This window comes from Xenopus laevis, chromosome 3L (genome assembly GCF_017654675.1).
Source record: "Xenopus laevis strain J_2021 chromosome 3L, Xenopus_laevis_v10.1, whole genome shotgun sequence".
NCBI classification, from domain to species: Eukaryota; Metazoa; Chordata; class Amphibia; order Anura; family Pipidae; genus Xenopus; species Xenopus laevis.
Genome location: NC_054375.1, coordinates 3,342,672 through 3,367,341, shown reverse-complemented (window position 1 = coordinate 3,367,341; position 24,670 = coordinate 3,342,672). Strand labels below are relative to the sequence as shown.

Sequence of the window (24,670 nt, the reverse complement as noted above, 5' to 3'; positions counted from 1 at the left end):
AAACAGAATAGTTGTGCCCTGTATAAGGATTGATTATAGGATAGGGAATATTGGGGGGCTGTGGGCACAATCACCTTCATGGCGTTATTCAGCAGTCGCTCCTGATCCTCAAGCTGCCGCTGTTCGTTCTTCAGCTCGTTGCCTTTCTTTAGCAGCTTTCTCTTCTCCTCTTCTTTTACTGCAGAACATTGACGAGAGGGAATCAGCTTGCACCGAAACCTCGGTCACCCCCACAAATTGCAACAACACCCCCCCCACCCTACCCACCTATCAAAGCCCAAACAGACTTCATGTCATTATTTTTAAATGAACCTTTTATTAGCGCCTTCTGCTTTAAACCAGTCGCTCATGCAGTGAGTCCCTGACTGACAGGACAAGCAGTTGGTTGTATCTTTTACATTGTTATTACCTGATTTGTGGGTCACGTACGACTGGACTAATGTAAGGGCCCCGCTCCATGGCACTGCGTCTTTCTTTAATAACTGATTAAAAAAAAAAAATTACATGATTAGAATCTAAACATGGACAGGTGTGGGATCTGTCATCCGGAAACTCTTTATCCAGAAATACGGAAATGCCATCTCCTATAGACTCAATAATAATCAAATAATCCAGGTTTTAAAAAATGGGTTTATTTAACGTTTACATGATTTTCTAGTAGACTTAAGGTATGAAGATCCACATTACAGAAAGATCCATTATCCAGAAAACCCCAGGTCCCAAGCATTCTGGATAACGGGTCCCATACCTGAACTTGATCCCAACTAAGATATAATTAATCCTTATTGGAGGCAAAACCAGCCTATTGGGTTTATTTAATGTTTATATGATTTTCTAGTAGACTTAAAGTATGAAGATCCAAATTACAGAAAGATCAATTATCCGGAAAACCCCAGGTCCCAAGCATTCTGGATAACAGGTCCCATACCTGTACTTGATCCCAACTAAGATATAATTAATCCTTATTGGAAGCAAAACCAGCCTATTGGGTTTATTCAATGTTTATATGATTTTCTAGTAGACTTAAGGCATGAAGGTCCAAATTACAGAAAGATCCATTATCCAGAAAACCCCAGGTCCCGAGCATTCTGGATAAGAGGTCCCATACCTGTACTTGATCCCAACTAAGATATAATTCATCCTTATTGGAAGCAAAACCAGACTATTGGGTTTATTTAATGTTTATAAGAGTTTTCAGCAGACTTAAAGGAGAACTAAAGCCTAAAAGTTAAAAAAAAACAAACAAATCCCGGAGTAGCAGCTAGGCTGGGGGGGGGTGGAGTAGGGTCTATGTAGGGTAGGGTTTTTTAGCGTTAGGGCTGAGTCCTCCTTGAAGGTATGAGGATCCAAATTATGGAAAGATCCGTTATCCGGCAAACCCCAGGTCGTCGTCCCCCCTCCCAAAGGATTCTACTTCAGATCAAGCAAAACGTTTTACCTTTTGTTGGCACTTTGGACACAACCAGACTCCTTTGGGTGGTACTTTTAATGGCGGGTCCAGACAATCTAAATGATAAGCTCTTGGACAGGCACCGCAGGTCTGCAGGTAACTGCCTCGTTTGCACGCGGAGCAGTATTCATCATGTGTGATCTCATGCTGAGAAATAAAGGTTAGATGTTTTTCTATTATTATACATATATATACATATATATATATATATAAAACCACAAGAAAACTTTTCTATAATGCAAATAATATGCACACATCTGATGTGAAGCAGCAGTCCTGTCCTGCTTTATGGCAGCTGAGATTCTAGCTATCTGTATAACAGAACATTCTGTCCCAGTGGCTGCACAGATCCTATCTGATCCCCATTGTAAGCAGCAGTCCTGTCCTGCTTTATGGCAGCTGAGATTCTAGCTATCTGTATAACAGAACATTCTGTCCCAGTGGCTGCACAGATCCTATCTGATCCCCATTGTAAGCAGCAGTCCTGTCCTGCTTTATGGCAGCTGAGATTCTAGCTATCTGTATAACAGAACATTCTGTCCCAGTGACTGCACCGATCCTATCTGATCCCCATTGTAAGCAGCAGTCCTGCCCTGCTTTATGGCAGCTGAGATTCTAGCTATCTGTATAACAGAACATTCTGTCCCAGTGGCTGCACAGATCCTATCTGATCCCCATTGTAAGCAGCAGTCTTGTCCTGCTTTATGGCAGCTGAGATTCTAGCTATCTGTATAACAGAACATTCTGTCCCAGTGGCTGCACAGATCCTATCTGATCCCCATTGTAAGCAACAGTCCTGTCCTGCTTTATGGCAGCTGAGATTCTAGCTATCTGTATAACAGAACATTCTGTCCCAGTGGCTGCACAGATCCTATCTGATCCCCATTGTAAGCAGCAGTCCTGTCCTGCTTTATGGCAGCTGAGATTCTAGCTATGTGTATAACAGATCATTCTGTCCCAGTGGCTGCACAGATCCTATCTGATTGCTATAACATATATGTTATTACATTTCAGAAAATAGACAGTGGCATCGCGATGCATATCATTGCACATACCTTCCAAAATAGATCCTCATTGGCTTGCAGGTAAAAAAAGGGCAAAATAAGATTAGTGGTCAAAAAAAAAAAAACCTTAACCGTTAGGGGGCTTTTAGTTGGTAATAAGTAATGTTACAAAGAGGAAGTCGTCTAAAAATGAATTTCAATTGTCATGTAGACATTCGAAGATCATCTGCTAAAGGTCACAGATTGAAAACCAATCATATTGTAAAAGGGACTGTTACTAGGAATGTAAATACAGCCGAATCTTTCCTTGAAACCAGAATATATTTATATTAAATCTGCAGGCACCCGAGGAGACGATAAACTGCTACATCCGTTTATTTTTATATTGTTCGGCATTGTAAAAGGTTTGTTAGGGGAGTCCGAAGGAAGGGGCAATCGCGCGAATGAGGGTGCATGTTAAGACTCCCCCTAATCAATGGGGATCAAACACGTGTATAAGGACATGTAAAGGCAAAAAAAAATAAAACCCCATTTTTACTTTCTTCTATGAAAAAGACACCCATCTCCAATATACTTTAATTAAAAAACGTTTACTGTTTTTATAAGAAACCTGACTGTATGCAGTGAAATTGTCCCTTCATTTACTGCTGTGGATAGGAATTGTCACACAGTCCCTAACTGCTCTGCAGGGAAACAATCATACTTATGAACAGCAGGGGGAGCCCCCGCCTTACTTCCCAGCCATGCAGAACTCAAGCAGCTTTGTTTGTTTCCCTGTGGAGCAGTCGGCGACTGTGTAGATTTTATTTTTGCCTTTACATCCCCTTTACTGTTTCCAACTCCAGCTGCAGGGACAAAGATCATGGAGCCAGATTTAAACAGATAAACTGGGATTCTATTTGGAGGATTATTTTGCTGCAGCCACTGGTTCTGCAGAGTTGGAGAAAGTTTGTATTAAACAATACAAAAACTATAAAATCCACATTAGATTACATGACAACACAGGAGCCAGTGCAGTCTGTATATTCTGATTATTAATCAGTCTTGCTGTATCGGCTTCTGGCAGATATTATTTGATAATTTATGACGACCCCTAAGCAGCCCAGATCACACTGAGCATGTGCACAGTCTTGGTCTTGCAAAGATGTATAAAAAAGTTACAAGATGGTGACCCCCTGTGGCCAACTTTGAAAGCATAAATCATTTGTTTGATTAGGCTTGTGGTGCAGTAAGTTCATGTTTATGTTTAGTATACAAAAAAACTGCATTTCTAGCCTTATTCTATTTTACACTTTACTTCCCCTTTAAATGCCTTTGATTCATTATGCACTTACACAAGACTGGATGTGAAACATTCAGCAGCAGATACTTACCTCTCCCTGATATGAATGGGTTGCTCAGATAGTTTGAGGCAAAACGTTTCCGCTTTAGGGGAGGAAACAAAAAAAAAAACAGAGTGAGTTCACATTTTAAGATGTACTTAAAGGCATCATCGCCCCCATTTTGATCACTACTAGCCTTTACATAAACTGCAGATATTGTTGCATTTCTACCATCAGCTGAAGGTTACTGGGAGTTGCATTTTGAAAACACGTTGCCCTTGCCATCTACTTATCGGAGCAGCATTCGATTACATGCAGGGAATGAAAAGTGGGAGCTATAGTTCTAATACAGCTGGAGATCATGCTTGCCGGACTGTTCTCCCATGTTAGAGTTCAGTGTTAGCAATAACAAAGCTGTGATGTGAACACGGTGCCGATGGGACCCTGGAGTATATGTGATGTGATGTAAATGGTATCGGATAAGGGAATCTATTGCCAAACGAGGGGAAGGGGGATGGTAGGATGTAGGGATGCACCGAATCCACATCTTTCGTGAAGGATTCGGCCGAATACCGAATCAAATCCGAATTGGCATATGCAAATTACGGGTGGGAAGAGGAAAACATTTTTTACTTCCTTGTTTTGTGAGAAAAAGTCACGTGATTTCCCTCCCTGCCGCAGATTCAGTTCGGCAGCAGGATTCGGCCGAATCCAAATCCTGTTGAAAATGGCCGAATCCTGGATTAAGTGCAACTCTTATAGGAAACCCAAAAGCTTAGATCAAATACCTCGGGTTCAAGGAGTCCGCTATAGGCCGGATTGGCCGTACTCCTCCTCTTTCGCTCGTGACGTTTGCTCTGGAGCTCTGTAACCACGGAAACAAATTGACATAAGTAAATTAACGAAGAAGAAGAGCGGTGTGGCTGGTTCGGCAATGAAAGCAAGAGTTTTGCACTCAATGCTTGTAAGTAAGTGTTAAAAAGGGAGTAGTTCACCTTTAAGTTAACTTTTAGTATGTTATAGAATGGCCAAGTGTAAGCAAATTTTCATTTGGTCTTCATTATTTATTTTCGATCGTATTTTTTTTAACGATTTGTCTTTTTCTTCGGACTCTTTCCAGCTTTCAAACAGGGGTCACTGACCCCCATCTAAAAACAAATGCTTGATAAGGCTTCAAAATTATTGTTAATGCTACTTTTTATTAATCGGCTTTCTAGACCGGCCTCTCCTATTCATATTCCAGTCTCTTATTGAAATTAATGCATGGTTGCTAGGTAATTTGGACCCTAGCAACCACATGGCTAGCTACTGCTAACCGAAGAGCTGCTGAAAAAAAGCTAAATAAGTAAAAAAAAAAAACACAAATAAAAAATGAAAACCAATTGCAAATTGTCAAATATCACTCTCTACATCATACCAAAAGTTAACTCAAAGTTGAGCAACCCCTTTAAGGCTTCCTTTCAAATTAGGAAATCTATTAAAATACAAAACTTTCTAGGATACATTTATAATGTTTTTGTTCAGCATTTAGGAGCTATTAGACGAATCTGAAAGCAGGAGCCAATGGGCAGCAAGTACATGCCGTGACATCACTGTAGTAGTCACTTCTGATTGGCTCAATTTCAAGAGAGGCAGGAGGAGGCTGCAGTGATAACGCCTTACCAGCGATAAAAAATGCATGGTCTATCATGTGCCTTTCTGAAGTGCACCCAAGCTTGGTAACATAGGTTGAAAAAAAGACACATCCATCAAATTCAACCTTTTATCTCTATTTTAACCTGCCCGATTGCCAGTTGATCCAGAGGAAGGCGAAAACCCCCAAAGTGGTAGTTTGCCGACAGGCAAAGGGTTAACAGTCCCGGGTTTCTGTATGCAATGTATTTCGTAAGTAAAAGGGTTGCCGCCTTACCTTCCAAATGTTCTGTCGTGACGAGGCCCAGTGCTACCATGAAGGCAATTTTCTAGTGGGGGAAAAAAAAAAGAGGAAAATAAACGTTAAAATGATTTTTATGATTTCGTTTTTATTTCTAAATGACACTGCAAATAATTCACTCTACAATATAAAAATGTCATTCCTGAACCAACAAGTGTATTTAGTTGTAATATTGGTGTGTAGGTGCATCTCAAGTCATTTTGCCTGGTCATGTGATTTCAGAAAGAGCCAGCACTTTAGGATGGAACTGCTTTCTGACAGGCTGTTGTTTCTCCTACTCAATGTAACTGAATGTGTCTCAGTGGGACCTGGGTTTTACTATTGAGTGCTGTTCTTAGATCTACCAGGCAGCTGTTATCTTGTGTTAAGCTGGCCATACACGGGACGATAAAAGCTGCTGACAGATCGAGTCGGCAGTTTATTGGCCCGTGTGTGGGCCCTCCCCAATCAATATCTGCCCGAAAGATGGGCACATGTCAATCGTCAGGGTTCAAAATCCCGTCGGATGGCGACTGCATCTGTTGTTAGCCCTGACCCTTAAGAGTGACTGAAGTTTATCAGAGCACAAGTCACCTGACTAGGGACAACCGAGAAACTGACAATATGTTTAGCCCCATGTCAGATTTCAAAATGAAATATAAAAAAAAATCTGTTTGCTCTTTTGAGAAACAGATTTCAGTGCAGATTTCTATTGATGTGTTTTGAAAAAAAAACATGCATCCCCTAAAATACGTTTCTGGGACACCTCCAAGCACAATATCAGAGACAGGGGACGAATGAGATTTTAAAGTATATTCAGAGAAGCTGGGAGACATAACTGAAGTCTTGTAACTAAAGGCCATGAAGAGGGCGATAAAAGGTGATGGACACCAGGGCTTCTTGATCGATATCCGGCTGCAAATTGAATGAAAACCTGCTAATGATACCGAACTATATACATTTTATTTTACCTCTGGATTTTCCTCCTTTTTCTTTTTGGCAGCTGGGGGTCCCTGAGGTGTCTGCGTCTCTTCCGAAAGCTTCTTGATTTCAGTTTTGCATTCTGGCTGGCTCTGGATTTGAGGCTGAATAATGATAACCTGAGAAAAGTAAAGGAAGAATCGGAGTGAACAAAGAGTCGCTGCTGAGCCACAAGGCTGACGCTCGGATGTATTTGGACCCACCTTACTGTCAGCGCTGATGAGGAGCGGCTGAACTTTGATGCCGTCGTTGACCACGGAGACTGTGCTGGTGTTAATGGGACTGGCATTGCTGGGGGAAGCCGATATAATGGCATAGGCAACTCCGGCCCCGCTGAGAGGAGAGGAAATCGTCGGCTCTAAAACACTCTGGGATTGGCTAGCGGAAGTGGGGATGTGGCCGACCGTATTGTTGGCGGTGGGAAGGGCGGGGCTGGGGTTTTTGATGCTGACGACTGTGGCTTTTTGAAAGGTAGGGGGCTGCTTGGAAGGCTGCTCTCTGCAGGGGGAGATCGAGAGGCTTTCTGGGATCAGAGTCTTTGGCCTAACCTGTAAGAAAGAATAAAAGGATTATAATATACACGGGACAATGATTTCCACATCCCATATATAGAGGGGTCGGGGGGTCCTTACCTGAGGTAGCACTGCAGGGCCGTGTCCTGCCAATCTGTGCAAGGAGCTCACCTGAGGGATTTTGATGGGCACCGCCGTTATTGTTCCCAATGCCTGGGGGAAGCAGGAGACAACAGAGTTTGGTTTAATTGGAAATACTGACAACAGTTTACTGTTCTTCCCTCCCCTCGTGTCCTATCCCCAATATGGAGTGACGGCAGATTAGAGACGACGTGCCATGCGCAGAAAAACGTTAATGAAGACGTCGCTATACTCAGCGAAATCAGCGAATAAATAAACTCACGAATGGCCGAAACACGGGCTTTGTCCATTGCCATTGCCTTGGTAGGGGGAAGATTTTTAGCAGGATGGGGAGAGAAATAAAAAATGTCACGGTAACAGGAAACATGACGATTGTTGATAGCAATGGTTATTTACCAAAGTATTCTGAATGGGAATGGGAAAAAGGGGGTGGTTCAGCCTTGAGAGAATTCCGCTGTTTCTTTGCTCTTGAGGACTTTGTCCATGAGAATATGGGGAGATGCCGTTGGTATGAATTATTAAAAAAAATTACTCAAGTTTCCAAAGGAAGTAGCTAAGGAGCTCAGAACCCACTGAGCATGTGCAGAGCCGCTGACACACAGAAGATGCCTAACAAGATCCAAGATGGGGAGCTGCTGGGGCAACTGTAAAGTCCTGGATCATTATTGTTATAGGGCTGTTGGGGGAAATGCCATTGGTATAAATGATTAACTCCTTAAAGGTTCCAAAAGTTTCAAAAGGAAGTAACTAAGAAGCTCGGAGCCAACTGAGCATGTGCAGTGCCACTGACTCACAAAACAAGATGCCAAACAAGATCCAAGATGGGGAGCTGCTGGGGCAACTGTAAAGTCCTGGATCATTATTGCTATAGGGCTGTTGGGGGAAATGCCATTGGTATAAATGATTAACTCCTTAAAGCAGGGGTCCCCAACCTTTTTTACCCGTGAGTCACATGCAAATGTAAAAAGAGTTGGGGAGCAACACAAGCATGTAAAAGTCCCGTGGGGTGCCAAATAAAGGCTGTGATTGGCTATTTGGTAGCCCCTATGTGGATTGGAAGCCTACAGGAGGCTTTACTTGGCTCTATACATAGTCTTTATGCAATTAAAACTTGCCTCCAAGCCAGGAATTCAAAAATAATCACCTACTTTGAGGACACTGAGAGCAACATTCAAGGGGTTGGAGAGCAACATGTTGCTCGCGAGCTACTGGTTGGGGATCACTGCCTTAAAGGTTCCAAAAGTTTCCAGAGGAAGTAGCTAAGGAGCTCAGAACCCACTGAGCATGTGCAGAGCCGCTGACACACAGAAGATGCCTAACAAGTTCCAAGATGGGGAGCTGCTGGGGCAACTGTAAAGTCCTGGATCATTATTGCTATAGGGCTTTTGGGGGAAATGCCATTGGTATAAATGATTAACTCCTTAAAGGTTCCAAAAGTTTCAAAAGGAAGTAACTAAGAAGCTCGGAGCCAACTGAGCATGTGCAGTGCCACTGACTCACAAAACAAGATGCCAAACAAGATCCAAGATGGGGAGCTACTGGGGCAACTGTAAAGTCCTGGATCATTATTGTTATAGGGCTGTTGGGGGAAATGCCATTGGTATAAATGATTAACTCCTTAAAGGTTCCAAAAGGAAGTAGCTAAGAAGCTCAGAGCCCACTGAGCATGTGCAGTGCCACTGACTCCAAGATGGGGAGCTGCTGGGGCAACTTTAAAGTCCTGGATCATTAATGTTATAAGGTTGTTGCACCTCTGGGCTAGTAAAGGAAGTACAGTACAACCTCAATTTTACTTCCCCTGATTAAGTTTCGCCTCATTTTACATTGTTGTTTTGTAGGGATGCACCTGAATCCACAATTTTGGATTCAGCCGAACCCCAGAATCCTTTGTGAAAGATTCGGCCAAATACCGAACCGAATCCTAATTTGCATACTCAAATTAGGGGTGGGAAGGGGGAAAACTTTTTTTTTACTTCCTTGTTTTGTGACAAAAAGCCATGCAATTTCCCTCCCCACCCCTAATTTGCATATGCAAATTAGGATTCGGTTCGGCCGAGCAGAAGGATTCAGACGAATCCGAATCCTGCTGAAAAAGGCCGAATCCCGAACAGAATCCTGGGTTCGGTGCATCCCAATTGTTTTGTGGTCCCACCTATATATTATGTAGAATACATTCCCCTGGTTTTACATTTTTCCTGGATTTTACACCAATTTTTTCCGGTCCCCTGAAAAATGTAAAACAGGTATATAAAATGTAGTATTTCTAGCCTTTAAATTATACGATAAGAGCAGTCGCAGAATACAGAGCCCCTGTGTGTCGAAATCTTGGAAATGAGAACTCACTAAGGGGAACTCGGCAAACAGAAAAATTATAGAGGCCCAGGGAAAGCAATCACCGGTTATAAACCAATTCTATGGTACAGACTTTGTACACCAAAATGATTTAACCCAATTTAACCCCCCGCTGAGTTGAAAGAAAGGCCTGCTCCGTAAACAAGGGCCAGTTTAAAGGAACACAGAACTCATTAATAAAAAAAATGAATTACATTTTCTTCACTACTTCTAGATGTGTATACGAAACCAGACAGGGAATTAATCCGAACAACTATACTCCGGACCTTGCTGGGAGTTGTGGTTTAGCTCCAGGTTCAAGATGCTTCCCGCTCATGTTCTATAAAGTGCTTACATAACTCCCTGCATCTTAACAAGCGCTGGGGGTTAGAGTTCAATAACAGGCGGCTTTGAGGCTTGTAGCTGAGCAGCATCTGGATGGCACCAGTTTGATTCAAACCAATGTTCATATAGACTTGCCTTGTAAACATATGCTCTGTCCCCTTTAGAGAAATAAACGATTAGAATAAGCACAACATATGGTAATTTGGCAAAAAGGGACAGCCCCTCACATTGTGTATACAAAGAGAGACGTCAGACTCAATCTGTGCCAAGAGACTTCTGCTTATATTATAGACTACACCACATCGACAGCATAGGTATTCCCTGTACTAAGCACAATTCAGCAGGAACAGCCCCTAAATTTGCTCATAGTCTGTACAGAGAGATCCCATAAAACTATGGCAGCATAGGTATTCCCTGTACTAAGCACAATTCAGCAGGAACAGTCCCTAAGTTTGCTCATAGTCTGTACAGAGAGATCCCATAAAACTATGGCAGCATAGGTATTCCCCTGTACTAAGCACAATTCAGCAGGAACAGTCCCTAAGTTTGCTCATAGTCTGTACAGAGAGATCCCATAAAACTATGGCAGCATAGGTATTCCCTGTACTAAGCACAATTCAGCAGGTACAGTCCCTAAGTTTGCTCATAGTCTGTACAGAGAGATCCCATAAAACTATGGCAGCATAGGTATTCCCTGTACTAAGCACAATTCAGCAGGAACAGTCCCTAAATTTGCTCATAGTCTGTACAGAGAGATCCCATAAAACTATGGCAGCATAGGTATTCCCTGTACTAAGCACAATTCAGCAGGAACAGCCCCTAAATTTGCTCATAGTCTGTACAGAGAGATCCCATAAAACTATGGCAGCATAGGTATTCCCCTGTACTAAGCACAATTCAGCAGGAACAGTCCCTAAGTTTGCTCATAGTCTGTACAGAGAGATCCCATAAAACTATGGCAGCATAGGTATTCCCTGTACTAAGCACAATTCAGCAGGAACAGTCCCTAAGTTTGCTCATAGTCTGTACAGAGAGATCCCATAAAACTATGGCAGCATAGGTATTCCCCTGTACTAAGCACAATTCAGCAGGAACAGTCCCCTAAGTTTGCTCATAGTCTGTACAGAGAGATCCCATAAAACTATGGCAGCATAGGTATTCCCCTGTACTAAGCACAATTCAGCAGGAACAGTCCCTAAGTTTGCTCATAGTCTGTACAGAGAGATCCCATAAAACTATGGCAGCATAGGTATTCCCCTGTACTAAGCACAATTCAGCAGGAACAGTCCCTAAGTTTACTCATAGTCTGTACAGAGAGATCCCATAAACTATGGCAGTATAGGTATTCCCTGTACTAAGCACAATTCAGCAGGAACAGTCCCTAAGTTTGCTCATAGTCTGTACAGAGAGATAAAACTATGGCAGCATAGGTATTCCCTGTACTAAGCACAATTCAGCAGGAACAGTCCCTAAGTTTGCTCATAGTCTGTACAGAGAGATAAAACTATGGCAGCATAGGTATTCCCTGTACTAAGCACAATTCAGCAGGAACAGTCCCTAAGTTTGCTCATAGTCTGTACAGAGAGATCCCATAAAACTATGGCAGCATAGGTATTCCTCTGTACTAAGCACAATTCAGCAGGAACAGTCCCTAAGTTTACTCATAGTCTGTACAGAGAGATCCCATAAACTATGGCAGTATAGGTATTCCCTGTACTAAGCACAATTCAGCAGGAACAGTCCCCTAAATCTGAGATGATCCATTGCATGGACAGAATGCCAGGGACAGACCTGGTAGCACAGACTCGGATAATCACAGGAGCAATTGAAATGTTTGCAGAGTAGTCAGCAGGTTACTGGGGTAATTTAAAAGGGATAGCTATTTCCCTGGATAACATCACTACAACACCAAAGAAAGACGATTTTATTTGTAAAAGCCTTGAAAGGAATTGGCACACAGAACAGCAGGGGAATAGACATGGCTCTGCTCTTAGCGGTTGCTTATTAGTGTAAAATTAAATTAAGAGATTCACAACGATGCCGTCTCGTCTCCTCGTAGACTCGCATTAATAATCAAAGCTCCTTTTCAGGGGGAAAATTAAAGCGGAGAGCAGGGATTGCTTCCAGAAGACTTTCATTTGCTAAATTGGAGCTTTTATTTCAGGGGAAAAGAGATGAACAAATAAGTGCCGGTTTCTTTAATAAATGCTCTATAATTTCTATTCTCTCGTGCTAGTAATATCGAGAATCCCATTCGGCTGCGATAGAAGCTGCTACAAAGTCACTTTGCATGGTTTTAGCAAACAATATACACAATAAATACTATATAACATTCACAGTACACGGCTGATCAGTAATACAGGTATGGATCCATTATCCGGAAACCTGGAAAGCTCCAAATTACCGAAAGCCTGTCCCTCATAGACTCCATTTTATCCAAATAATCCAAATTTTTAAAAAAGTATTTCCTTTTTCGGTGTAATAATTAAACAGTCGTTTGTACTTGATCCCAACTAAGATAAAATTAATTCTTATTGGAGGCAAAACCAGCCTATTGGCTTTATTTCATGTTTATATGATTTTCTAGTAGACTTAAGGTATGAAGATCCAAATTATGGAAAGATCCATTATCCAGAAAGCCCCAGGTTCCAAGCATTCTGGATAACAGGTCCCATATCTGTAATAATAAAACAGTAGGTTGTACTTGATCCCAACTAAGATATAATTAATCCTTATTGGAAGCAAAACAAGCCTATTGGGTTTATTTAATGTTTATTTGATTTTCTAGTAGACTTAAGGTATGAAGATCCAAATTACAGTAAGATCCATTATCCAGAAAGCCCCAGGTCCTGAGGATTCTGGAAAACAGGTCCCATACCTGTAATTCAAATTCACGTCACATGGCAGCATTGAAATCAGTGCAGTCTGCATCAGAATTGATTCAGATACTGTATGCTACAGCCCTAAAGCATATTAGTTTCTATGGCAGAAGAACTTCACTTTCTGCTGGGTGATTTCTCCCCGACCCCTAAGCTCAGCTTCTCAGCAGCAGCCACTGAGCATGTGCAGTGCCACCGACTCATAAAACAAGACCCAAGATGGGGAGCTGCTGAGGGCAATTGCGAAGGCCTGGATCATAGTGAATATATTCGCCAGCCATGGATTCGCAGCGGAATTCCGAATTTTGACAAGTGCAAATTTTTTCGTGAAAATTTGCCATGGGAAAAATTTGAAGCGAAAAAAACACCCATAAGAATAAACGCCCATTGACTTTAATGCATTTGGAGAAAAAAGTCACCATAAGAAAAAAACGCCAATTGACTTTAAAGGCAGAGACACGCTCAGATTCAGGGAGATTTAGTCGCCCGCCGACTCTTCTTTGGGGCGACTAATCTCCCCGAACTGCCTCGCCGGCTAGAATCTTAATCGCTGGCGGGATGGCACTCTGAGCGACCCGAAGAAGTCGCCCGAAGAAGAGGAGATTTTTTTATTGGGCGACTAATATCCCTGAATCTGAGAGTGTGTCTCTGCCCTAAAGCATTAGGAGAAAAAAAGTCACCCTAAGAAAAAACACCCATTGACCCATTGAGATTTAAGGGCAGAGACACATGCTCAGATTTGGGGATATTTAGTCGCCCTGTGATAAAATCGCCTCTTCTTATGGGCAACTAATCTCCCCAAACTGCCTCTCGCCGACTAAAATCGAAGGCGGGATGGCACTCTAAGCGCTTCGTTTTCTGAAGTCGACCGAAGTTTCCTCGTGAGGCAACTTTGGGTGACTTCGGAAAACGAAGCGCAACGATTGCCAACCCGCCGGCGATTTACATTCTAGCCGGTGAGAGGCAGTTCGGAAAGATTAGACGCTCTGGGGGACTAATCTCCCCAAATCTGAGCATAGTTTTCTACTCTAATGCCTGTGCGTGCCCTCCTCTGCCTGTGCGTGCCCTCCTCTGCCTGTGCGTGCCCTCCTCTGCCTGTGCGTGCCCTCCTCTGCCTGTGCGTGCCCTCCTCTGCCTGTGCGTGCCCTCCTCTGCCTGTGCGTGCCCTCCTCTGCCTGTGCGTGCCCTCCTCTGCCTGTGCGTGCCCTGCTCTGCCTGTGCGTGCCCTGCTCTGCCTGTGCGTGCCCTGCTCTGCCTGTGCGTGCCCTGCTCTGCCTGTGCGTGCCCTGCTCTGCCTGTGCGTGCCCTGCTCTGCCTGTGGAACATGAGCCTGGTATCTGTTCTGGGGGTTTGTTAAAAATGTAAAAATAAATTATTGTTAGGGGCCCCTAAGGTGTTGGGGATGCTGTGTTATCCAAGGGGAAGAGGAGGCATATGGATTTAAGGGTATGTCTTAATATGACAACTTTTTTCACATATAAGTAATAAGTGATGTCCCTGCAGTGAGCACCAACCATTTGTTTTTTGGTCTTATGAAAACATGGGTGTGGTTTAAAGTGGGTGTGGTTTAAAACAGGGAGTGGTCAACACTGGCTTCCATTATCAGCCCTCCACTATGTCGGGCGGAAAAATTTCAGCCCTCGGTACCACAGAAGTTGGACAGCACTGCATTAGGATAAAAAAGTTGCCATAATAAAAAAACGCCCGCTGACGGCAAAACTGGACAGATTCACTCATCACTAATCATTACTGATATAGGGCTGCGACACCAGTGGGTTGGTACAGTAAGTACAGTATCTAAAATACACTATTTCTAGCCAGATTCATTCTTAGACTTGAGTATACAAGGCACCTGGATAGTGTATTCTCACCTGCGCATGGGATATGTCAGACACCCTCCTTGTTGCCAGATTTAAGGTTCCGCCCACCAGTTTGCCTGTGGTTTGGAGGTTGATTGGCGCAGTCTGTTCGGTGGCGCTCGTTGCTGAAGGAGCTGTGGCATTGGTTGATTTTTGGCCATTGAGGTGTGCGGTCACCATAGTGACGGGGGCTTTGGCCGGAACGACTGATATGGCGATGCCCTGGCTGCTGGGTGATTTGATGAGCGGGATGGGCTTGGCACTACCAACAGGACAGCTCCGGACTGCCAGCTTCTGCCAAACACAGAGAGAGAGAGGAAAGAAACCAAAAAAATTAGGTGAGTTGAGGCTACTATAGACACATGCCCCCCGTTCCTTCCCATGTTTATTTCCAGGCACCTCCCATTGATGCTGAATGAGGAAAGGAGAGGTTTAAGCATTCAGTGAGCACCAGCAGCTATTGCATATACTCAATAGGGAGGAGGAGGAGGAGGAGGAGGAGATGCACAAAGCTCTGGCTGCACAGAAGGGACTCACATCACATCATCATCTTCTCCCTGCTTTAACCAACCTGCCGAGGGGCCACGGGGACTGCCATTCTTCCCGGCTACCAACATTCCCTCATCACTAATTATCAAGGTTTTTCTGTTCCTGCCTGACTCCGACTGAGCTTCCCGCGGTGAATCAGAAGCACCGAGCCAGGGAGGAACAGCCGCACATTACGGGGGACCTGATAAAGCTTCTCTTTCTTATTTATACAAAAGGGGGGGGGATTTTCCAAAGCTAAACGTGGACGCGCAGAACAAGAGACGCCGGAATTATTTTCAATGATTAAATTATAAAATGCGTTTTTTTCCCCCCACCTGCTCTCCGGGTTCGAAAATGTCTGAATTTTTGAGCCTGTGCGTAATGAATGCCATTGGTTCATGGTTTCGACATGCTTAGATATTAAATATTTAAATAAGAGTCGGTTCGTTGTTTCGGAATGTTTCGATATTAAATATTTAAATAACAGTCGGTTCGTGGTTTCGGCATGTTCAGATATGAAATATTTAAATACGATTCGGCCCGTTGTTTCGGAATGTTTAGATATTAAATATTTAAATAAGATTTGGCTCGTTGTTTCGGCATGTTCCGATATGAAATATTTAAATAAGATCCGGTGCATTGATTCGGAATGTTTAGATATGAAAGATTTAAATAAGATCTGGTGCATAATTCGGAATGTTTAGATGTGAAAGATTTAAATAAGATCCGGTGCATTGATTCGGAATGTTTAGATATGAAAGATTTAAATGAGATCCGGTGCATTGATTCGGAATGTTTAGATATGAAAGATTTAAATAAGAGCCGGTGCATTGATTCGGAATGTTTAGATGTGAAAGATTTAAATAAGATCCGGTGCATTGATTCGGAATGTTTAGATATGAAAGATTTAAATGAGATCCGGTGCATTGATTCGGAATGTTTAGATATGAAAGATTTAAATCAGATCCGGTGCATTGATTCGGAATGTTAAGATATGAAAGATTTAAATCAGATCCGGTGCATTGATTCGGAATGTTTAGATATGAAAGATTTAAATAAGATCCGGTGCATTGATTCGGAATGTTTAGATATGAAAGATTTAAACAAGATCCGGTGCATTGATTCGGAATGTTTATATATGAAAGATTTAAATAAGATCCGGTGCATTGATTCGGAATGTTTAGATATGAAAGCTTTAAATAAGATCCGGTGCATTGATTCGGAATGTTTAGATATGAAAGATTTAAATAAGATCTGGTGCATAATTCGGAATGTTTAGATATGAAAGCTTTAAATAAGATCCGGTGCATTGATTCGGAATGTTTAGATATGAAAGATTTAAATAAGATCCGGTGCATTGATTCGGAATGTTTAGATATGAAGAGCCGGTGCACACGTCAGGCATATTCCCAAAACAACCGCGGCTAAGGTCAGAGGCACCTTGCCAAAGATACATATTCATGGAGAATCAAAAGGAGTGGCTAGATTCTATAGGGGTCACAGGGGGGGGAAAAAAAAAAATCAGATTTCACTAAGCGGGAGGGGGATGTTTTGTGCTTCTCTGTGGCTCTTGAAGCCTCATCTTTAGAAAAATCACGTTCGACTTGTAACGCTGCATGCCGTTCCCTTTATCTAAACAGAAAAAAAAGCACCTTTGTACCTAGTGAATAATCAATTGAATCACCCGTTACGCTCCAAACTGTCCGTACATTCATACAGACCGAGGCCGAGACCCCCCTCCCCAAATATAAGATAAGGCATCCCCCATCAGCCTCTTATTAAAGAGATTAAGATCCAATTGCACTGCAGAATCAGCACACAGACCAATCAATTGACAGCGTTCCTGCGGCACTTATATATTCTCTAAAATAACCGCGCCGGCCGGATAACTGCATTTATATCATTTCAGCAGGGCGGATGGTAAACTAAAATTCCCAGCATCCCCTGTGAGGTGAATGCATTTCAGCAGAGGGCCAGAAACTTCGTGATATTCAATCATAGATAACAATCCGAATGCAATTTACTGGGATTAATAAGGGGAAAAAAGTCAGCGGGGATAGGGAGTGCAGTTGACGGACAGCTGGCTCTCTCTTGCTATTGGCAGAATTAAGTGCAAGTCCCGCCCACAGAGAGCAACATGGCTACACTCCCATCAAGGATACGAGTGGAGGTGAAATGTAGATAAAGTAGCCTGAGCAAGATATGCTTATTGTGATTGGTTGTTTCCTTTACAGGATACGTTACACCAGAAGGGATACATTATAACAGAAGAAAAACATTATAACAGAATAGATATATTGTAACAGAAGAGATACATTGGATCACATAACTAAAAGCAGGCGGTTTAAAGGGGAAATCATGAAGGCTTTGGGGCCTTTTTACTAGGGATGCACCGAATCCAGGATTCAGTTCGGGATTTGGCCTTTTTCAGCAGGATTGGGATTTGGCCGAATCCTTGTGCCCGGCCGAATCTAATCCGAATCCTAATTTGAATATGCAAATTAGGGGTCAGGAGGGAAATCACATGACTTTTTGCTACAAAACAAGGAAGTAAAAAAAAAATTCCCCTTCCTAACCCTAATTTGCATATGCAAATTAGGATTCCGATTCGGTTCGGTATTGGGCCAAATCTTTCGGAGGATTCGTCCGAATCCAAAATAGTGCCTACTTTTAACTATTGTTATGGCAAAAGCTTCGGAACCGCTGAAGCTCCTCCCCTCAAACCCAAAGAGCAGAAATGCTAAGTAAGGGTCGGGGCACACAGGCAATTTCGGGGAGATTAGTCGCCCGGTGACAAATCTTCTCTTCTTCAGGGCGACCCCCCAAACTGCCTCCCCTGCCAGCTATAATGTAAATCGCCGACGGGATGGCACTCGGAGCGACTCGTTTTTCCAAAGTTGTCCGAACTTTTCCGACTTCGGAAAATTAATTCGCTACGAGTGCCATCCAGTGCCATCCAGCTGGCGGAAGGCAGTTTGGGGGGGGGGATTAGTCGCCCCGAAGAACAGAAGATTTGTCGCCGGGCGACTAATTACCCCGAATCTGCCTGTGTGCCCCGACCCTTAGCTGAAGTTGAATGATTCAAAAAAAATCTCCCAGAAAAACATAAAACTGCATTGTTAATTATAAAATTCCTTTTTTTTTTTTTTTTTTTTTAAACGGACGTGTCCTTTTTATAGTAATATATCACTGTGGCTCTATGGAAATGTATTCATTCAGGGTGGGCAGAGTTTTTACGATGTTTTCATGAGCAATAAATCCCAAAGTTAATGCTTTTAATGACATTTAATGCTACACAGCCTTAACAGGAATCCAGGCCGTAGGGTTTGTTTTTTAATCTTAAAGGGCAGAGACACAGGGTCAGATTTCAGGGAGATTAGTTGCCCGGTGACTAATCTCCTCTTCTTTGGGGCGACTAATTTCCCCGCTAATCTCCCCTGCCTTTCCGCCGGCGATTTCCATTCTAACCAGAGCGCTTCACGAGGAAACTTCAGGCGACTTCGGGAAAACAAAGCGCTCCGATTGGCATCCCACCGGAGATTTTCATTCTAGCCAACAGGAAGGCAGGGGAAGCCAAACCCGTTGAGAAAGATTTGGCCGAATACCGAATTGAATCCGAATTTTCATATGCAAATTAGGGGTGGGAACGGGAAACATGTTTTACATCCGTGTTTTGTAACAAAAAGTCACTTAATTTCCTTTCCCAACATGTAGCCAATTGCAGAATTAGAATGTTAAAGGGGAAACTATTTTTTTGGGCAGTTTTTGGTCCTATGTGGAGCTCCCAGTCACATTAATAGATACATAGTGAATAAAGTACCCCCTCTTGTAAAATATAAGGATATTATAAGTTACCGAGGAGTTTCATGACCATATAAAAACATTATTTATTATAATACACAAATTTCAGTGAGTCATGTGACAGAAATGACATCAGAACTCACCGTTTATAACTGATGACATCAGAACTCACCGTTTATAAGGATAGAATTTACAAGATATTCATGGCTTTTGTGTATTATAGTGGTATAAACATAGTGTGAGGGAGGAAAGGGAACTTTTCTGCCACTTTGAATCGGACTCATGGACTGTTAATGGAAAAAAGTACAAGAAATCGGACTGCAACCTTTTACAAATAATTGTGCCCGTCTTTCTATTCAGGCCTCTCCTATTCATATTCCAGTCTCTTATTCAAATCAATGCATGGTTGCTAGGGGAATTTGGACACTAGCAACCAGCCGGCTGAAACTGCAAACTGGAGAGCTGCTAAATTACTCAAAAACCACAAATAATAAGATTGTTCCCTAGAAATAAAAGACTTTTTTCAACTACTTTCCATTATTTATTTTTTTTAGTGCAAAGTTGAATGTCCCCGTCTCTGGTGTCTCAGTCAGGCAGCTCAGTAATTCAGGTGCAGACTCTAAACGGTTACAATTTTGCAACATTTAGGGGCAGATTTATCAAGGGTCGAATTACGCATTTGAAAAACATCGAAATTCGAATTCAAAAAGACCAACCGAAATTAAATCGAAGGTTTTTTTTTGGCCAAATAGGTCCATTTTCATTTGAATAGGTCCGTTTTCCGATCTAATTCGAATCGTACAATTTGAAGTTTTTCCCCAAAAAAAGCTTACATTTTTCAAAATCCACCATAGGTTCTAGGAGGTCCCCCATAGGATAAAACAGCAGGTTTTAGATGGTGAATGGTCGAAGTCGAATTTTTAGAGACAGTACAATTTTCAAATTCGATTCGAATTTGGACTATTCGCTAGTCAAAGTACTCCAAAAAAAAAAGCTCGAAATTCAAATTTTTTTAATTCAAAATCTTCACTTCGACCTTTGATAAATCTGCCCCTTAGTTGATCCATTTCTCAGCAGCATCCCTGGAGTATTAGTAACTATTGTATCAATTCTAACGGCTGCCTGTAATGAAACCCAGAGATTTGCAGGGTCGGCGACCCCCCACCTACCCAAGCTGCTTTAGAAGGTGAAAAATTATACTTTACACTTCAGTATTAGAAAAACGGTGACACATAGAAAATAGAAAGTCATTGGAAAAAGTTATTTCTGGTGATCTATCTGAAAACAACTGTTTGAAGGTGAAAAACCCCTTTAAGTGTGTTTTTTTTGTTAATTTAGGCCCTTTTCTACTTAATTGATGGGTGAAGGGCCCCGCTAAGTAGTATAGGTCCCAATCACCCCGTAGGCCCTTCATCAAGTGCATTGGACATTTTTCTTCTTCACACACACACATTTCTATGTATATAGCTGTAATTGAACTAAAACTCCCAAGCCAGAGGGTAACAGTGTATCCTATAGTATGCTTCCATAGATACCAAGGTGATACCCAGTAGAACTTGCAGTTGCGGGGCAAGCTCTGGATGTCACTGGAAGACACATCACAGCAAGAACTAGGCAAATCAATGTCCCCCCTCCTCTCTCTTTCATCAAGAAGAAGGGAACGGGCTTTATTAAAGAAGCTGCCAACGCGGTTGTTATTTCTGGTGCATTCACAAGATGTCACTTATTATAGGAAACAATTGCCTCCCTGCGCTGACACAAGATATTGGTCTCCTGTTCTCTGCAACGATAATATTCCCTTTATAAAGAACAACATGATTAGAAACCAGATTATTATTTTTTTAGTTGTGGAAATGTTAATGTCATGGACGGTTTTATTCTGCTTTTATCTGCAACGGTCTGATCGGTGGAACTCATCTAAATCCCAAATTATTTCTTTATTATCACTCTGCTGCAGCTTGGGGAGATCACACAAAGCCGAGGACGCGGTCATTTCTCGTGTAACATTTCATATAGAAATAGCCGGCTGCGAGGGTTTTCCCAGAACGGTGAAAACAAGGGCGGAATCTTCAGATATAAAGTTGTTCAATCTGTATTTTGCAGTCTAATCTTTCTACCTGGTATGATGTTCCCACTAGAGGGAGCAAGGAGAAATCAAAGAGTCAGCTTTGGACTCCTCTTCTACATACCCTGCCTGTATCGGCCTATTGGAGCCTCACAGCAGGTAACATTGGCTTTATACAAACAGTCGAGGTGTAAAAGAAAACAGCATTAGAGATAGGAAAGAAACATCCATCAATGCCATATAAATCACAGGGGAAAGTAGAAATGAAGCCAAAGAGATAGAGCCATGATATAACTTCTGACACACTAACCAGAACCCCTAAAGACACCAAGCATACCCCCATCCTTTGCATGTAAGAGGTTCTAGCCACTGCAGGAGTTAAAAACTCCCTGCCTCCACTATCTGTAAGCTGCCATTGGTGTGTTCTAGTCCCGCCCCCTATCCTTCATCCTTGAAGCTGCCATTGGTGTGTTCTAGTCCTGCCCACTGCTTCCTGTCCTTCATCCTTGAAGCTGCCATTGGTGCGTGCTAGTCCCGCCCACTGCTTCCTGTCCATCATCCTTTAAGCTGTCTTTAGTGTGTTCTAGTCCCACCCACTGCTTCCTGTCCATCATTTAAGATGCCATTGGTGTGTTCTAGTCCCACCCACTGCTTCCTGTCCTTCATCCTTGAAGCTGCCATTGGTGTGTTCTAGTCCTGCCCACTGCTTCATGTCCTTCATCCTTAAAGCTGCCATTGAGGTGTTCTATTCCCACCCACTGCTTCCTGTCCTTCAACCTTTAAACTGCCATTGTTGTGTTCTAGTCCAGCCCCCTGCTTCCTGTCCTTAATCCTTGAAGCTGTCATTTGTATGTTTTAGTCCTGCCCACTGCTTCCTGTCCTTCATCCTTGAAGCTGCCATTGGTGTTAGCCCCGCCCACTGCTTCCTGTCCATCATTTAAGTTGCCATTGGTGTGTTCTAGTCCCACCCACTGCTTCCTATCCTTCATCCTTGAAGCTGCCATTGGTGTGTTCTAGTCCCAAATACTGTCCTTCATCCTTGAAGCTGCTACTGTTGTGTTCTAGTCCCGCCCACTGCTTCCTGTCCTTCATCCTTGAAGCTGCCATTGGTGTGTTCTAGTCCCAAATACTGTCCTTCATCCTTGAAGCTGCTACTGTTGTGTTCTATTCCCACCCACTGCTTCCTGTCCTTCATCCTTTAAACTGCCATTGTTGTGTTCTAGTCCAGCCCCCTGCTTCCTGTCCTTCATCCTTGAAGCTGTCATTTGTATGTTTTAGTCCTGCCCACTGCTTCCTGTCCTTCATCCTTGAAGCTGTCATTGGTGTGTTCTAGTCCCGCCCACTGCTTCCTGTCCTTCATCCTTAAAGCTTTAATTGGTGTGTTCTAGTCCCGCCCACTGCTTCCTGTCCTTCATCCTTGAAGCTGCCATTGGTGTGTTTTAGACCCGCCCACTGCTTCCTGTCCTTCATCCTTTAAGTTGCCTTTGGTGTGTTCCAGTCCCGCCCACTGCTTCCTGTCCTTCATCCTTGAAGCTGCCATTGGTGTGTTCTAGTCCCGCCCACTGCTTCCTGTCCTTCATCCTTGAAGCTGCCATTGGTGTGTTCTAGTCCCGCCCACTGCTTCCTGTCCATTATCCTTTAAGCTGTCTTTGGTGTGTTCTAGTCCCACCCACTGCTTCCTGTCCATCATTTAAGCTGCCATTGGTGTGTTCTAGTCCCACCCACTGCTTCCTGTCCATCCTTGAAGCTGCCATTGGTGTGTTCTAGTCCCGCCCACTGCTTCCTGTCCATCATCCTTTAAGCTGTCTTTGGTGTGTTCTAGTCCCACCCACTGCTTCCTGTCCATCATTTAAGATGCCATTGAGGTGTTCTATTCCCACCCACTGCTTCCTGTCCTTCATCCTTTAAACTGCCATTGTCGTGTTCTAGTCCAGCCCCCTGCTTCCTGTCCTTATTTTAAACTGCCATGTCGTGTTCTAGTCCTTCATCCTTGAAGCTGTCATTGGTGCGTTCTAGTCCCGCCCACTGCTTCCTGTCCTTCATCCTTGAAGCTGCCATTGGTGTGTTTTAGACCCGCCCACTGCTTCCTGTCCTTCATCCTTTAAGTTGCCTTTGGTGTGTTCCAGTCCCGCCCACTGCTTCCTGTCCTTCATCCTTTAAGTTGACATTGGTGTGTTCTAGTCCCACCCACTGCTTCCTGTCCTTCATCCTTGAAGCTGCCATTGGTGTGTTCTAGTCCCAAATACTGTCCTTCATCCTTGAAGCTGCTACTGTTGTGTTCTAGTCCTGCCCACTGCTTCCTGTCCTTCATCCTTTAAACTGCCATTGTTGTGTTCTAGTCCAGCCCCCTGCTTCCTGTCCTTAATCCTTGAAGCTGCCATTGGTATATTCTAGTCCCAAATACTGTCCTTCATCCTTGAAGCTGGTGTGTTTTAGTCACGCCCAGTGCTTCCTGTCCATCCTTGAAGCTGCCTTTGGTGTGTTCTATTCCCGCCCACTGCTTCCTGTCCTTCATCCTTGAAGCTGCCATTGGTGTGTTCTAGTCCCGCCCACTGCTTCCTGTCCTTCATCCTTGAAGCTGCCATTGGTGTATTCTAGTCCCAAATACTGTCTTTCATCCTTGAAGCTGCTACTGGTGTGTTCTATTCCTGCCCACTGCTTCCTGTCCTTCATCCTTTAAACTGCCATTGTTGTGTTCTAGTCCCACCCACTGCTTCCTGTCCTTCATCCTTTAAACTGCCATTGTTGTTCTAGTCCCGCCCACTACTTCCTGTCTTTCATCCTTTAAACGGTCATTGTTGTTCTAGTCTCACCCACTACTACTTGCCCCATCCCTGTAAACTGGTGTTCTAGTCCCGCCCACTGTGAGGTAACAGATCACCGAACAAAATATGAAAACAACACAAGACAAAATTGACTGGAACACAAATAAAAAAGTGCTGGTTCTACTTTCATTATTCTCCCTTTTTTTTTTTGAGAGAGGAAGCCTAAAATGTCAATATTTTGCAGTAAAGCCATTTCTGATAATCTGATCCCCAACAGGCGGCCGCTGCTGCTTCACTTTCCCACTGTGCATTTTAATTCCCCCTAAGAAAAGCGCTGGCAAAGGCAGTTTTTAGGTTACGCTTCGTATGAATGGGGAGGGGGGGGAAGAATCGCCCGTTACTACAGATCTCCCGAGAGAAAACACTGAATCAATTTATTCTACCAGTCAGATAAAAAAAAAAAAGCCATTTACAGGAGAAAAAGGAAAGTGCAAAAAGCTGTGCTCGGTTGTAGTATTATTCACCTCTTGCACATGGTGAATGAGTAGAAAACATTAAAAGCTACAACTGTATTGTAGTAAACAAAGTGCTCGCTGCCAAGGCTGAATTTATTGGGCCGGACTATAGGAATAAGCACTGAGTAAGGACTGTCAGCTCTGTACACAATACAGAATAGTGTGACCTGATCTACGATAATGTGACCTAATTTCCGCTGCAAGCGGCTCCTACGCATCTCTGTGGGCAGCGCTTTTATTTCTTCCGAGGGAATCCGGAG

At 43.1% G+C, this 24,670-nt stretch overlaps 1 protein-coding gene across 4 annotated transcripts in view; it reads right to left on the bottom strand.

The window, feature by feature from the left end:
- LOC108710721 (PHD finger protein 21B) overlaps positions 1–24,670 on the bottom strand; it is a 54,813-nt gene that overhangs the window by 3,186 nt on the left and 26,957 nt on the right. For 2 of the 4 annotated variants that reach the window (XM_041585830.1, XM_041585832.1), the window contains exons 2-11: positions 14,749–15,027; positions 7,302–7,394; positions 6,660–7,217; positions 5,686–5,737; positions 4,565–4,641; positions 3,828–3,879; positions 2,506–2,528; positions 1,439–1,597; positions 410–482; positions 75–178 (exon numbers count right to left, since the gene is read on the bottom strand). In XM_041585830.1, coding sequence (XP_041441764.1) covers positions 75–178; positions 410–482; positions 1,439–1,597; positions 2,506–2,528; positions 3,828–3,879; positions 4,565–4,641; positions 5,686–5,737; positions 6,660–7,217; positions 7,302–7,394; positions 14,749–15,027 — 1,470 coding nt within the window. Of the gene's footprint in view, positions 1–74; positions 179–409; positions 483–1,438; positions 1,598–2,505; positions 2,529–3,827; positions 3,880–4,564; positions 4,642–5,685; positions 5,738–6,659; positions 7,218–7,301; positions 7,395–14,748; positions 15,031–24,670 lie in introns of all 4 variants that reach the window. The other 2 variants (XM_041585829.1, XM_041585831.1) reach the window with 1 other exon arrangement.